This window comes from Leuresthes tenuis, unplaced genomic scaffold (assembly GCF_036924035.1).
Source record: "Leuresthes tenuis unplaced genomic scaffold, fLeuTen1.0.hap1 SCAF_17, whole genome shotgun sequence".
Taxonomy (NCBI): Eukaryota; Metazoa; Chordata; class Actinopteri; order Atheriniformes; family Atherinopsidae; genus Leuresthes; species Leuresthes tenuis.
The window spans coordinates 1,506,052-1,522,148 of record NW_027325371.1 but is presented as its reverse complement, the minus strand read 5'-3'; the positions used below and the strand labels follow the sequence as shown (position 1 = coordinate 1,522,148).

The 16,097-nt window shown below is 42.9% G+C and overlaps 1 protein-coding gene across 2 annotated transcripts in view; it reads left to right on the top strand.

Annotated features, from left to right (window-relative positions):
- doc2a (double C2-like domains, alpha) overlaps positions 1–14,744 on the top strand; it is an 89,400-nt gene extending 74,656 nt beyond the window's left edge. For both annotated transcript variants that reach the window (XM_072369556.1, XM_072369557.1), the window contains 3 exons: positions 7,550–7,631; positions 8,331–8,427; positions 11,282–14,744. In XM_072369556.1, coding sequence (XP_072225657.1) covers positions 7,550–7,631; positions 8,331–8,427; positions 11,282–11,418 — 316 coding nt within the window. In that variant the 3' untranslated portion in view covers positions 11,419–14,744. The remainder of the gene's footprint in view (positions 1–7,549; positions 7,632–8,330; positions 8,428–11,281) is intronic.
- The last annotated feature ends 1,353 nt before the right edge of the window (positions 14,745–16,097 follow it).

Sequence of the window (16,097 nt, the reverse complement as noted above, 5' to 3'; positions counted from 1 at the left end):
TGACTTTAGCTGAGTTTAGCCGACTTTAGCTGAGTTTAGCTGACTTTAGCTTAGTTTAGCCGAGTTTAGCTGACTTTAGCTGAGTTTAGCTGACTTTAGCTGACTTTAGCTGAGTTTAGCTGACTTTAGCTGACTTTAGCTGAGTTTAGCTGACTTTAGCTGACTTTAGCTGACTTTAGCTGAGTTTAGCTGACTTTAGCTGACTTTAGCTGACTTTAGCTGAGTTTAGCTGACTTTAGCTGACTTTAGCTGAGTTTAGCTGACTTTAGCTGACTTTAGCTGAGTTTAGCTGACTTTAGCTGACTTTAGCTGACTTTAGCTGAGTTTAGCTGACTTTAGCTGACTTTAGCTGAGTTTAGCTGACTTTAGCTGACTTTAGCTGACTTTAGCTGAGTTTAGCTGAGTTTAGCTGACTTTAGCTGACTTTAGCTGAGTTTAGCTGACTTTAGCTGACTTTAGCTGACTTTAGCTGACTTTAGCTGACTTTAGCTGACTTTAGCTGCCGATCCACCTGCAGGAGAAGCGAACTGCGTCCTCACGTCCTCTGGAATAGATTCACAGAGATATATACATCAGCCGGAACCTGCCAAGCATGCACCACCCAGTTGGTGCAGCTGCTTGGTGTTGAGAAACAATTAAAAAGCTGCACTTTTACCGTCTTATTAACTGTGTTATTGAAACAAAAACAGCACATGTGTCCCAGCAGGAAGGGGAATGAGTGAAAAGAGGGAACGGGCTGCAGCTCTGGCAGGGTTTTATAGCCTCTTCTTGCTTTTGTTTCCCCCAACACTCGGGGATGTTCTCTTTGGAGAGGAAGGCGGTTTTTCTGCTAATCTCAGAAACATGAAGGCAAGTGAAAACAGACGGTTTAGGGAAATGCAAATGAGATTTACTGGTTTTAGAATCAGCTGCAGTTTCTCTTCCTGTAAAGATCAGAGTCTGAACTGGAATGGAGCTTCACCGGTTTTCCATCTGATGGACGTCATTAATCTGAGAACAACTCAGGAACTTTCTAAATCTCATTAATTAGACCTGAAATAATCACTTTTATCATCTCAAAATCATGTTTCCCAGTGTGCAGCATCGCCTCTTCTTTTAACAACATCTGCAAACATCTGGAACTGAGGAGACCAGCTGCTGGACCTCTGGCAGAAGAATTCTGTCCCAGTCCGGTCTGTCTGGGTCTTCTTTGTTCAATCTAAAAGTATCCAGGTGGTGCAACATCTGGACTGCAGCAGGTCAGAGCAGCAGCTGGACTCTTGAAACATCTGGACTGCAGCAGGTCAGAGCAGCAGCTGGACTCTTGAAACATCTGGACTGCAGCAGGACTCTTGAAACATCTGGACTGCAGCAGGTCAGAGCAGCAGCTGGACTCTTGAAACATCTGGACTGCAGCAGGTCAGAGCAGCAGCTGGACTCTTGAAACATCTGGACTGCAGCAGCTGGACTCTTGAAACATCTGGACTGCAGCAGGACTCTTGAAACATCTGGACTGCAGCAGGTCAGTGCAGCAGCCGGACTCTTGAAACATCTGGACTGCAGCTGGACTCTTGAAACATCTGGCCTGCAGCAGCTGGACTCTTGAAACATCTGGACTGCAGCAGGTCAGCACAGCAGCTGGACTCTTGAAACATCTGGACTGCAGCAGGTCAGAGCAGCAGCTGGACTCTTGAAACATCTGGACTGCAGCAGCTGGACTCTTGAAACATCTGGACTGCAGCAGGACTCTTGAAACATCTGGACTGCAGCAGGTCAGTGCAGCAGCCGGACTCTTGAAACATCTGGACTGCAGCTGGACTCTTGAAACATCTGGCCTGCAGCAGCTGGACTCTTGAAACATCTGGACTGCAGCAGGTCAGCGCAGCAGCTGGACTCTTGAAACATCTGGACTGCAGCAGGTCGGTGCAGCAGCTGGACTCTTGAAACATCTGGACTGCAGCAGGTCAGCGCAGCAGCCGGACTCTTGAAACATCTGGACTGCAGCAGGACTCTTGAAACATCTGGACTGCAGCTGGACTCTTGAAACATCTGGACTGCAGCTGGACTCTTGAAACATCTGGACTGCAGCTGGACTCTTGAAACATCTGGCCTGCAGCAGCTGGACTCTTGAAACATCTGGCCTGCAGCAGCTGGACTCTTGAAACATCTGGCCTGCAGCAGCTGGACTCTTCTGCAGCTGGAACAGATGCAGGATGTGGTTTAACTTCCCTGGAGAAGAGGCAGATGTTGCTCTAACATCTGTTCACACCTTTCAGCAGTGATGGAGCCTTTCCAGATGTGCAGTTTCCAGTTCCAGGAGCACCAAAGCTAATGCGAGACATAACTACACATTCAGTCTCTCCCAGAGCACCTCGGCCCCGATGCTTAATCATCTATTTCACTGTAATTACAACAGCAATTCAATTAAAATGATTATTAGGATAATAAAGTCATGATGAAGTTTAATGAGGTCACAAATCCACCAGGTAGTCATTTTCTTTTCATCTTATTCTGACATTCATCATTCTGCTCATCCACATTTGATCAGTGAGATCAATGCTCTGATAGCTTTCTGGTAAGAAAATATCAGGATTAATTACTTCATTTTAAAGCATTAAAGGACTCAGAATTATCAGAAGATCTGAGGAGGAAATGAGGAAATGAGCAGGTTTAATATTCCATCCCACTTCCTCCCAGATGCTGGCAGATAACAGGGGGCAGAAGCCGGATGGGGGGGGTCCTGTTAGCCTCCAGAGGAGTGACTGATGAAGAGGAAACGACAAGCATGTCAGTCCAGGGTCCACATCTCAATTAGTGTTTTTTCCTCATGTCATCTTTGAAAGTAACCAGTCAGAAGCAGTTAGAGCTCAGCTCAGGTGTGTCAGTGAGCTGCTGCCACCTCTGATTCCTCTGTGCTGTAAAATAAAGCTGAAGAAGAGGATAAGGAAAGGTTCAGTCCTGCAGAAGGAGGTCTGGCATCGTCCTGCTGAAATAACCACAGAAGTCACCTTGATGGCAGCATCTGTCTCTGCAGAACTCCAACATCCAGCATGCATCAGTGGTACCTTCACCCAGATGAAGCCCTCCATGCCCTGGACTCTGCTGCAGCCCCAGACCATCACAGACGCTGCTTTAAACCTTCCTCTGAGAACAGCTGGATGCTCTTTCTCAGCAGTTTCTCCCAGAAGCAGCTGAAACGTGGACTCATCTGCCCACAGAACACGTGTCCACTGTCTTTCTGTCCCTGTGAGATGAGCTGGAGTCCAGAGAACTGGGCCGTGGTTCTGCTCAGAGCTGATATATGGCTTCCTCCTGGTGTGATGCAGCTTCAGCTCACATTTCTGGATGCAGCCGTGGACTGTGTTGAGTGGAAATGCTTTTCCCAGCTCCTCCTGAGCCCATGTGGCTGTATGGATCATGGTGGCCTGACGGTTTCTCCTGCAGTGCTGCCTGAGGGCTCCGAGCTCATCCAACAGGGCTTTCTGTCCTTGGCCTTTCCACACTGAGGTTTCCCCAGACTCCCTGAATCTGTTCCCAATATTCTGCTCTGTAGATGCTGAAAGACCAAAGTTCTTTCCAGTCTGACTCTGAGGAATATTTCCTGAACTTATTGATGATTCTCTGATGGAGTTTGGCCCAAAGCGGTGAGCCACGACCCATCCTTGTTGGAGAGGCTGAACCTTTGGTGGAAGCTGCTTTTATACCCAATCCTGACACCCTCACCTGTCAGCAGGTAACCTGCTGCTTGGAGAAGCTCCAGAAGCTGTTGCTGTAGATTCTATAAACTTTCTGTCTTTATTTGACTCTACAGCAGCTTTTAGAGTGTTTTGCTGCATTAAACTAGATTTCTGAGTGAAATGAGATAAAACTGGAGCTAACTGACAATAAGGTTCGAGCTTATGTTAGAAGAAAGAATTCTTTCTCTCTGCATCTTTTCCTCTGATCTCTCCAGCATCTGATGCTTATTCTTGTCTTCCTTCTCTTCTTCTTCACTTCCTGTTGTCTTCCTTCTCTTCTTCTTCACTTCCTGTTGTCTTCCTTCTCTTCTTCTTCACTTCCTGCTGTCTTCCTTCTCTTCTTCTTCACTTCCTGTTGTCTTCCTTCTCTTCTTCTTCACTTCCTGTTGTCTTCCTTCTCTTCTTCTTCACTTCCTGCTGTCTTCCTTCTCTTCTTCTTCACTTCCTGTTGTCTTCCTTCTCTTCTTCTTCACTTCCTGTTGTCTTCCTTCTCTTCTTCTTCACTTCCTGTTGTCTTCCTTCTCTTCTTCTTCACTTCCTGTTGTCTTCCTTCTCTTCTTCTTCACTTCCTGCTGTCTTCCTTCTCTTCTTCTTCACTTCCTGCTGTCTTCCTTCTCTTCTTCTTCACTTCCTGTTGTCTTCCTTCTCTTCTTCTTCACTTCCTGCTGTCTTCCTTCTCTTCTTCTTCACTTCCTGCTGTCTTCCTTCTCTTCTTCTTCACTTCCTGTTGTCTTCCTTCTCTTCTTCTTCACTTCCTGTTGTCTTCCTTCTCTTCTTCTTCACTTCCTGTGACACTTTTCTTGCTGCTCCAGAAGCTGTTGCTGTAGATTCTATAAACTTTCTTTGGCTCCAGAACAGCTTTCACTGAGTGTTGCTGCAGCAGATTCTACTTTTGCTTCTTTTTTCTAAAGACAAAGAAGTTGGTCAGTGAAGACTCTGAAAATCATTTCTTTGGACTCATTTCTGTTCAATAAAACCTCAAATTAATCCCAGATTTATATTTTTAAAGGATAAAGGATGTAAACGGATTTAACCTGCTGGTTGGAGAAGCTTCCAGAAGCTTCCAGAAGACACTGAAGATCATCTCTATGAACTTGTTCCTGTTAAAGCGACACAAGAGAAGTTTGTGAAACCTAAAACTTGCTTCTGACTCCTTCTGAAGAACATCGGCCTTCGTTAGATCAAGTCCACATACTCACCAGGTGGCTATCGACAGCCTGCGCTACACCACTGCTGCATCATTACTACTGTGTGTGTAACATGAGTCGGGGCAATTAATCATTAATTACAGCATCATTACGGGTGAATTATGGGATTCATCAGAAGAGTTCCTGCAGAGTTGCTGACTGCTTCGGGCACTCAAACACTGCTTTAATTAAAGCACACGGTGCCACTTCTAATCCCGTAATTTTATTCAGATCGCTTTCTTTTCTCTCTTTAATGGTTTTCCAATTAGCCTCATAGCCATACATGATGCAAATATTTAGCTTTTATGAAGGCTGGAGGTACCCAAGCCTGGCTGTTTGATGTGTTATGAAGGGTTTCATCACTAATCACGCAGATTAAAAGACTCGCCACCTACGCTGCAGTGTGTGTGCATCACAGTAATGTCTGAATACTAATTCCATAAACTGCAGTAAAATGTTTTACTTTAAGGTTTGAGAAAGTAAAACAAATAACTGGGTTGAGATTTTTATCTAAATAGACATAAAAGGTGTTTTTTAAACAGGATTTTCCCTCACAGATTAAGCTCTTTAATCAATCTGAGTCTCTGAAGGCTCCAGCTCCTGAGATCTGATCCAGTGAGAAATGATCCAGTGAGATCTGATCCTGTGAGATCTGATCCTGTGAGAAATGATCCAGTGAGATCTGATCCTGTGAGAAATGATCCAGTGAGAAATGATCCAGTGAGAAATGATCCTGTGAGATCTGATCCAGTGAGATCTGATCCAGTGAGATCTGATCCAGTGAGATCTGATCCTGTGAGATCTGATCCAGTGAGATCTGATCCTGTGAGATCTGATCCTGTGAGAAATGATCCAGTGAGATCTGAGATCTGATCCAGTGAGATCTGAGATCTGATCCTGTGAGATCTGATCCTGTGAGAAATTATCCAGTGAGATCTGATCCTGTGAGATCTGATCCAGTGAGATCTGATCCTGTGAGATCTGATCCAGTGAGATCTGATCCTGTGAGATCTGATCCTGTGAGAAATGATCCTGTGAGAAATGATCCTGTGAGATCTGATCCAGTGAGATCTGATCCAGTGAGAAATGATCCAGTGAGATCTGATCCTGTGAGAAATGATCCAGTGAGAAATGATCCAGTGAGATCTGATCCTGTGAGAAATGATCCAGTGAGAAATGGTCCAGTGAGATCTGAGATCTGATCCAGTGAGATCTGATCCTGTGAGAAATGATCCTGTGAGAAATGATCCTGTGAGATCTGATCCAGTGAGATCTGATCCAGTGAGAAATGATCCAGTGAGATCTGATCCTGTGAGAAATGATCCAGTGAGAAATGATCCAGTGAGATCTGATCCTGTGAGAAATGATCCAGTGAGAAATGGTCCAGTGAGATCTGAGATCTGATCCTGTGAGAAATGATCCAGTGAGATCTGATCCTGTGAGAAATAATTCCGTGAGATCTGATCCAGTGAGAAATGATCCAGTGAGATCTGAGATCTGATCCAGTGAGATCTGAGATCTGATCCTGTGAGATCTGATCCTGTGAGAAATGATCCAGTGAGATCTGATCCTGTGAGAAATGATCCAGTGAGATCTGATCCTGTGAGAAATGATCCAGTGCGAAATGATCCAGTGAGATCTGAGATCTGATCCAGTGAGATCTGATCCTGTGAGATCTGATCCAGTGAGAAATGATCCTGTGAGATCTGATCCAGTGAGATCTGAGATCTGATCCAGTGAGATCTGATCCAGTGAGAAATGATCCAGTGAGAAATGATCCAGTGAGATCTGATCCAGTGAGAAATGATCCAGTGATAAATGATCCAGTGAGATATGATCCAGTGAGATCTGATCCAGTGAGAAATGATCCAGTGAGAAATGATCCCTTGAGATCTTCCTGCAGCTTTGGACCCAGAGAACCACCACCTGTCCTCCTCCTCCTGGTTATCCACAGCTACCCAACACTCCCATCAGACGACCTCCCAGTTTCTGAATCTCAGCTCAGTTCTGATAAATCCTCATGGATGAAGGCTATGTTCAACTAAACCTTTCTAAGGTGATTATCATCTCAGCCAATCTCTCCACCAATCACAGGATCAATAGAAAAGTCTCCTCCTCCTTAGTATGATGACCTATGACCTCCTCCTCCTCTGACCAAAAAGGTCACATGACCCTCCTCTCCTCATTGACCTCCAGTGACGGCCTGAATCGGATCCAGTGATCCAGTGAAGTTAGTTGTTGGACACAAGAGCACATAGGTTTTCTTTTTACCAGGTTAAACAAAAGTTCTCCCAATCTGTTGAGTTTTCCTCTGCTGGTGCTGCAGTTCTGCAACAAGCCTCATGAAACGTGGCTTTTTGTGTTGTCCAGCCAGCAAACAGACGATTAAACTGTCCCAGTGAGATATGGCAGCTGAGTCCAATGATGTGTCCGGTTCTGAATATGGAAAATAAGACTGAAAAATCTGTGAATACTGTGATATAAGTGAGAAATGTTTATTATCAGGCCAGTTTCCCTCCAACCAGCAGCCTTGACTGAGGCACTTAACTTGTTTTGACTGCATTAACTGTCTCCTCACAGCTGCTAAACCATTTGTTGGGTAAATTAATTCTAATGACTCACTTTTGCCTCCTTCTCTGCTGTCAGATACCTGAAGCCTGACATACAGAAGAAGTCCAAGCACAAAACGGCAGTGATGAAAAAGACCCTCAACCCTGAATTTAATGAGGTAAGAAACCCCAGCTGCACCCTTCCACTGGATGGTGGCAGATCCGAGCTCCACATCAGCTCCACCCCCACAGAGTGACGGCGTTAATGAGCTGGCGTTCGCCCCCTTCACCTCCGTGGTTATTCTTTCATTTAACCCTGGCTGCTCATTTGGCTTCTTCAATCTGCAGGAAAAAGCTCTGCTTCTTCTCTCCGTGGAAACGTTTTTCCTGATCTAAATTTGAGTTTTGATTGCAGAATCGTGGGCGGTGCCTGATCAGGCCACCGGGGCCGACCAATCACAGCACACTGGCCTGTTTCTTTTTTTTTTAGGGGGGGGTCAGTGTCTGTTTTCATTTCGTCTGTATTTCTGACAGTTCAAATCCTGCAGGGATATTACATCAAGAAGGAGTTCTGGTATAATTTTGGTATAAATGCTCCAAAATGAGACTATATTTTAGGAAAAGTGACAACAAATGTGAAGGTTTATGACTCTAATGTCATTTCCAAATGTGCAACATATCCGTGACTGAGGATAAACATCCTGTTAGAATAACATCATAAAGGACTAAACTACAAGAAAAACCTAAAAGGCAAAGATTATCTTATCAATCAGATTAGATGATAGTCAGAGATAGTGGAACCAGGATCAATAATGTCACTGTTTTGAGTAAAATCTCGGTTCCTTTGCTTTATTTTCTCCTTTCTGTGTTCACTGCAGGAGTTTTTCTACGAGATCTCTCTGTCGGAGTTGACCAACAAGACGCTGGAGGTGACGGTGTGGGACTACGACCTGGGACGCTCCAATGACTTCATCGGTGAGACCGATCCCTCTTCCTCTGTGATATGAAACATCTTCCTGAACCTGGTGGCTTTGCTCAGACATCTGCTTTATTCTTGAGTTTGTCTGAGCAAGAAGCTGCTGGTGCAGACAGCCTTTCACGGGATCATCCTCCGGCTCGGTTGGGAGAAACTGGTGTAAATATTAATGAGGCTGAAACATGCAGCTGATCAGTGTTGACAAGGCTGTTGAGCCAAAGCTTGTTCATATTATTACTGCATATTTAGTATATGCACCTGCCTGTGCATGCTCAGGAACTGAACTGGCTTAATACAAATTCAGCTACAATTAACTGGGCTGATTTGGATTGAATTAGATTACAATGAATTGGATGATTGGATTGGAACTGGGTTAAATTGAATTTATATCAACCTTGTTTATACTCTGTTTAAAGTGCTTAGAGATAACAAATCTAGAAAACTGGATTGAAATTAAGATAATCTAAAAAGGGTTTCTGTTCAATATCAACACAGAGTTGTGTTTACAACTAGGGGCAGAAAATAGGGTTCAACCCAGTTTATTTGGAGGAGAAATCCCCGAAACAGAGATGATAAGGCAGTAACTTTACCAATCGCCCAAAAAGATGGCTGGAAATTGCTCAAAATTCCAAGGAGATCACAGCCCTGTCTAAAAAGCAGAAGAAGATTGCAGATGCAAACCAGTAAAAGAGCAGACTGAAGCCTGTCATATCCCAAATGCAGCAAATGTCATGAGGCTTATTTCTAACTACAGAGAGATCATAATTATGCATCAGAGGGTTTGCCTGCATTCAGATTTTCTTTAGTAAAAACACTTTGTGGCATTCTTGATGCCATGTAATGACTGCGTTAGAAATATGAGCTTACATTTTTCACACGTCTGTACAACAAGTTTTATGATTTCATTTTTTCATTGTCAAGAATTTGAAAATAATGAAAATGTGTGTTCACCTAAAAAAAAGAAAAAACTGTCACGACTTCCAGGTGTTCACCTAAAAACAAAAAAAAAACTAACGACTTCCAGGTGTTCACCCAAAAAAGAAAAACTAACGACTTCCAGGTGTTCACCCAAAAAAAAAAAACAACTAACGACTTCCAGGTGTTCACCCAAAAAAAAACAAAAAAAACTAACGACTTCCAGGTGTTCACCCAAAAAAAAAAACAACTAACGATTTCCAGGTGTTCACCCAAAAAAAAAAAAAACTAACGACTTCCAGGTGTTCACCTAAAAAAAAGAAAAATCTGTAACGACTTCCAGGTGTTCACCAAAAAAAGAAACTAACGACTTCCAGGTGTTCACCCAAAAAAACCAAAAAAAACTAACGACTTCCAGGTGTTCACCCAAAAAAGAAAAAACTAACGACTTCCAGGTGTTCACCAAAAAAAGAAAAAACTAACGACTTCCAGGTGTTCACCTAAAACAAAGAAAAAACTAACGACTTCCAGGTGTTCACCCAAAAAAAGAAACTAACGACTTCCAGGTGTTCACCCAAAAAAAGAAACTAACGACTTCCAGGTGTTCACCCAAAAAAAAGAAAACTGTAACGACTTCCAGGTGTTCACCCAAAAAAAAAAAACAACTAACGACTTCCAGGTGTTCACCCAAATAAGAAAAACTAACGACTTCCAGGTGTTCACCCAAAAAAAAAAAACAACTAACGACTTCCAGGTGTTCACCCAAAAAAGAGAAACTAACGACTTCCAGGTGTTCACCCAAAAAAAAACAAAAAACTAACGACTTCCAGGTGTTCACCAAAAAAGAGAAACTAACGACTTCCAGGTGTTCACCCAAAAAAAACCAAAAAACTAACGACTTCCAGGTGTTCACCCAAAAAAAAAAAAATAACGACTTCCAGGTGTTCACCCAAAAAAAAAAACAACTAACGACTTCCAGGTGTTCACCCAAAAAAAAGAAAAAACTAACAACTTCCAGGTGTTCACCCAAAAAAAAGAAAAAACTAACGACTTCCAGGTGTTCACCCAAAAAAAAGAAAAGACTAACTACTTCCAGGTGTTCACCCAAAAAAGAGAAACTAACGACTTCCAGGTGTTCACCTAAAAAAAAGAAAAAACTGTCTCGACTTCCAGGTGTTCACCCATAAAAGAGAAACTAACGACTTCCAGGTGTTCACCCAAAAAAAAAACTAACGACTTCCAGGTGTTCACCCAAAAAAGAGAAACTAACGACTTCCAGGTGTTCACCCAAAAAAGAAACTAACGACTTCCAGGTGTTCACCCAAAAAAAAACTAACGACTTCCAGGTGTTCACCCAAAAAAAAAACTAACGACTTCCAGGTGTTCACCCAAAAAAAAAACTAACGACTTCCAGGTGTTCACCCAAAAAAAAACTAACGACTTCCAGGTGTTCACCCAAAAAAAGAAAAAACTAACGACTTCCAGGTGTTCATCCAAAAAAAAAAAAAACAACTAACGACTTCCAGGTGTTCACCCAAAAAAAAACTAACGACTTCCAGGTGTTCACCCAAAAAAAGAAAAAACTAACGACTTCCAGGTGTTCATCCAAAAAAAAAAAAAACAACTAACGACTTCCAGGTGTTCACCCAAAAAAAGAAAAAACTAACGACTTCCAGGTGTTCATCCAAAAAAAAAAAAAAAACTAACGACTTCCAGGTGTTCACCCGAAAAAAAAAGAAAAACTAACGACTTCCAGGTGTTCACCCAAAAAAAGAAACTAACGACTTCCAGGTGTTCACCCAAAAAAAAGAAAAAACTAACGACTTCCAGGTGTTCCCTAACTGTAACTACACTGATTTATGATGGACAGGTGTTACCAAGCAGGAAGTTACCTGGCCTCAGTTAACTCTTTGTGTGCTTCCTGTCGCTGGTGTTCAGGTGGCGTCTGCCTGAGCTGCCGCTCCCAGGGAGATGCCCTCCGCCACTGGATGGACTGCCTGAAGAACAAGGCCCGCAGGGTGGAGCGGTGGCACATCCTGACCAACGAGCTGCCACGAAGCCTCAGCCACGACTAACGCCCCGCAGACCCCCCCCACGCATGCAGACGGGATCACACAGATCCTCTGCTTTCTGTCTGAGAAGCACACAAACAACTTGAGCACAGGAATCAGCAGCAACTGAGAGGACAAGTGTAGAATAATTACAGAGTGAAGCCGGAGCAGCGTGGTTGGTGTGCCTTCATTAATGCTCATCTGGAAGGTTGTTGGCTCCATCAACACTGTCAGTATCTCACCTGCACTCAGCATAGACTCTGCAAAACAGGGTTAAAGAGAGTCTTCATGTACGTGTTTAAGTATGAGGAGTGGAACTCACCAAAATAAGGTACAAATGTGTACATTTGAAACAGAAATATAGCTAAAACTTGCATGTTTGTTCAACTGCAGCAGAAAGATTTTCATTTCAAGTCAGGATTTTATTTTTGTTGAAACAGAGTTCATCAACGCATGAAACCAGAATTATTGAGCATATTTCATGGCATTACTCTTACTGCTACTGCTGAGGTTTGTTGGCTTGACCATAAAGAAATGGAAAAGCCAGAATATATCAGGCTACAGACACAGTTCAGTGTCAGAAACATGCACGGATATGTCTTGTGTCGCACTTCATCGAGCTTTCCAACCATCAACTCCAGGTTGTAAGCGTCCTGCTAACGTTTGCTAGCTAAAAGGCTAATTAGCTGATCAGCTACTTATCTTTGTTATCCACCAGATCAATACGAGGAGGTCCCTCCACGCCAGAACCACTGCTAACAGGACATTGATTATTTCCTCTGTGTTTTTCTGTCTTTCTGTTTCTAATTCCTGTTTCGTGCAGTTAGACGTGACAAAAGTTTGTTGTAAAAAGGTCCATTTTCAGTTTCAGATCATTTCTATTGGCTGAAAAAGAGTTGATTCGAACAAGAAGGGATAGAAGGTTTTGTTTCTTGTTGGGAATCAGTCCTCTGCTCATTCACAGCCATGTTTAACGCAGCCAACTGTCAGCAGTGCTACGCAAACTAATTCATCCACTCAAAACCAGGAGAGTGACGAACATTTCCTATGAAGCATTCGGCCAAACGTTTGCATTCATTTTGTGTTGGAGTCAGTTTTTTACAGCAGGAACTGAGCCCTAGGAGCAGGGTTGGTGACTACTGAAAAGCTGAGAGTCCAACGGAAGCTTTTCAGGGTCAAACCAACACTTCCCAAGTAATTCATGCACCCAATAATGATTTAACCTGCTAAACAGCATCGGCTCCATGTGGTGTTGAACAATCAGGTCTCCTAATGCTAGACTTTACCGACTGATGTCATACTCCTGCATTTTTACACATTTACACACCTGTGGCACTTCACCTGGACATCTCAGGTTTGGCGTTGGATGTATTTTGTGGACATCAGGCCGGTCTTATTCCCAAACAGCTTCTGCTTCCACGAAGCTAACAAAAACCCAAAGTAGTCAGTGTAGTGATGCAGATGCATGGCTCACATCCAGGTGTTCAAAGGTTTCATCCGTCGCCATGGTGAGGTCCCAAAGGTGGGAAGAACCAATACTTTACATATCAAAAAAGATTATATTTAGCCTTTAAAAAGACAACAAACAGGCCAATAAGCTGATTTATTATGTCACAAACAACCTGAACTGGACAGGAAATCATTCATATTTGCTGAGTTCCAGCCCTCATAACACTTTTATCCTGCTGGACACTTTATTTAAGCTCAGAAGCCTTTCGGATGAGAGCTGAAACGTCTTCAGGGTCCAGGGAGGCGTCCAGTTGCTTTATTTATTTAGACTTTCCATCCTTCCAAATGAATATTCGGTCCCCGGCTCTGTGAGGAAAGTCTAAATGTGAGTAAAAACCTTCCACATGTGACATCAGAGCCATGATGAATTACTTCTAAACACCTCAGGGTTGTTCTTGGCTGAGGACGTCTAAAAGGGATTTATTCAGCTGTCATAAAACATTAAAATTCCAGATGTTGGTTTAGAACTTTACAAAAGTCTCTGATTAGAAGGAAAATATTTGTAAAAGTAAAATTAACTGAAGTTAACTCTGTAGCCACCTGTTAGCTTTTATTAGCAACACAAGCTAATAACAAGCTAAGTGTGACCGATTCAACAAGGAATAAGCTTAAAGAAGCGCTAATAAACCGTTTATTACTGCAGCTGTCACCACTTTTCATGGTCAGGGCGGCCATGTTGGATTATGGAGGTCTGGGGAGACTAATCCAACTTTATAAGTCATGAATCTGACGATGGTGGTGATTAGAACCCTGTAGTTATTACCTGTTACCATGGGTCCAAAGAACAAAATGCAGTGAGTATAATGAGAAATATTGATATTTATCTGAGAGGGTTACAGACATCCATGAAGCCAGATTTCATGGCTTTAATGCAACGAACAGCAGTTGATGTTAACATTGACTTTGAATCCAGAGGCAGCAGTTTTCTCTCCTTCTGACAAACTCAGTAAAGTTCGGCTTTAATCTTCCTCTCAGCTCCATTTCTAACCCGACGCTGTGGTTAAAGTTCAGTCAGGACTCAGCTGTTGGGTTTAGTTTCTGTGACATTAACGTTGGATCCGGAGGGATCATCACTCTGCTTCAACCAGAAAGGTCTGAATAAAGGTCTGACTTTGAATCCAGAGGCAGCTGGATGCAGCATCTTATCGTGGGCAGGATCAGTCGCTGCCTCCAGCAGCTTCTCAGTGGGCTTTAGTCTCTCTGCACTACAGGAACAGGTTTGATCCAAACACATAAAACTCACCAAAAACAGGTTCCTGGTTGTATTCTGTGAGGTTTGGGACGAGTCTCAGTATATAAATGTACGTTCACACAGAGGAGAAACGGCTCATTTCCACCAGTTCTTCGTGTCATGATTCCTGAAACAAACCATTTCATTTCATGCAGAAAACTCTGTTTGTGAGGATTTATTCTGCAGAATCCAGCTGTGCCTGAAGCAGCTTCGCGGCTCTTTTGGGACGATTAAAAACACTCCGCAGCTTCTCAGCTCATGCATCACGTTTCTGCTGCACTGCTCAGTGAGACTGTGAAAAAACAAAGTGATGATGATGGTGATATATCCAAACAAGTGGTTCTTCCTCGTCGTTGCATGATGCAATATGTTGGTATCTTTATATCTATACTCTGCCTGTTTTCTATACAAGTGTTGAAGTGAGACATGATGAAACATTCAGGTTCAGGATTCTTCTGTTTACAGTGTTTTTGCTCTTTTATGCACGACTGAATGTACGAATGTGGCTTTCGATACGATATCGTTGTTTACACGGATCTTGTGCTTTACAGGTGTTCCTACATTTCTATCAGGTGTTTTATGTACGATGCAACAATAAATTTGGAATGCAACGCAGGCGGAGGACTGAGTGTGGCTTTGTTCAGCGGCGCCACGCTGCCCCCTGCAGGCGGAGCGCTGTAACCTTTCTGTAACCTTTAAAGTGTCCTGATCAATAGTTCTGCAGCTTTCTGAAACCTTTAAAGTGTCCTGATCAACAGTTCTGCAGCTTTCTGAAACCTTTAAAGTGTCCTGATCAATAGTTCTGCAGCTTTCTGAAACCTTTAAAGTGTCCTGATCAACAGTTCTGCAGCTTTCTGAAACCTTTAAAGTGTCCTGATCAACAGTTCTGCAGCTTTCTGAAACCTTTAAAGTGTCCTGATCAACAGTTCTGCAGCTTTCTGTAACCTTTAAAGTGTCCTGATCAACAGTTCTGCAGCTTTCTGAAACCTTTAAAGTGTCCTGATCAACAGTTCTGCAGCTTTCTGAAACCTTTAAAGTGTCCTGATCAACAGTTCTGCAGCTTTCTGAAACCTTTAAAGTGTCCTGATCAACAGTTCTGCAGCTTTCTGAAACCTTTAAAGTGTCCTGATCAATAGTTCTGCAGCTTTCTGTAACCTTTAAAGTGTCCTGATCAACAGTTCTGCAGCTTTCTGTAACCTTTAAAGTGTCCTGATCAACAGTTCTGCAGCTTTCTGAAACCTTTAAAGTGTCCTGATCAACAGTTCTGCAGCTTTCTGAAACCTTTAAAGTGTCCTGATCAACAGTTCTGCAGCTTTCTGTAACCTTTAAAGTGTCCTGATCAACAGTTCTGCAGCTTTCTGAAACCTTTAAAGTGTCCTGATCAATAGTTCTGCAGCTTTCTGAGACCTTTAAAGTGTCCTGATCAATAGTTCTGCAGCTTTCTGTAACCTTTAAAGTGTCCTGATCAATAGTTCTGCAGCTTTCTGAAACCTTTAAAGTGTCCTGATCAATAGTTCTGCAGCTTTCTGAAACCTTTAAAGTGTCCTGATCAACAGTTCTGCAGCTTTCTGTAACCTTTAAAGTGTCCTGATCAATAGTTCTGCAGCTTTCTGAAACCTTTAAAGTGTCCTGATCAATAGTTCTGCAGCTTTCTGAAACCTTTAAAGTGTCCTGATCAACAGTTCTGCAGCTTTCTGAGACCTTTAAAGTGTCCTGATCAATAGTTCTGCAGCTTTCTGTAACCTTTAAAGTGTCCTGATCAATAGTTCTGCAGCTTTCTGAAACCTTTAAAGTGTCCTGATCAATAGTTCTGCAGCTTTCTGAAACCTTTAAAGTGTCCTGATCAACAGTTCTGCAGCTTTCTGAGACCTTTAAAGTGTCCTGATCAATAGTTCTGCAGCTTTCTGAAACCTTTAAAGTGTCCTGATCAATAGTTCTGCAGCTTTCTGTAACCTTTAAAGTG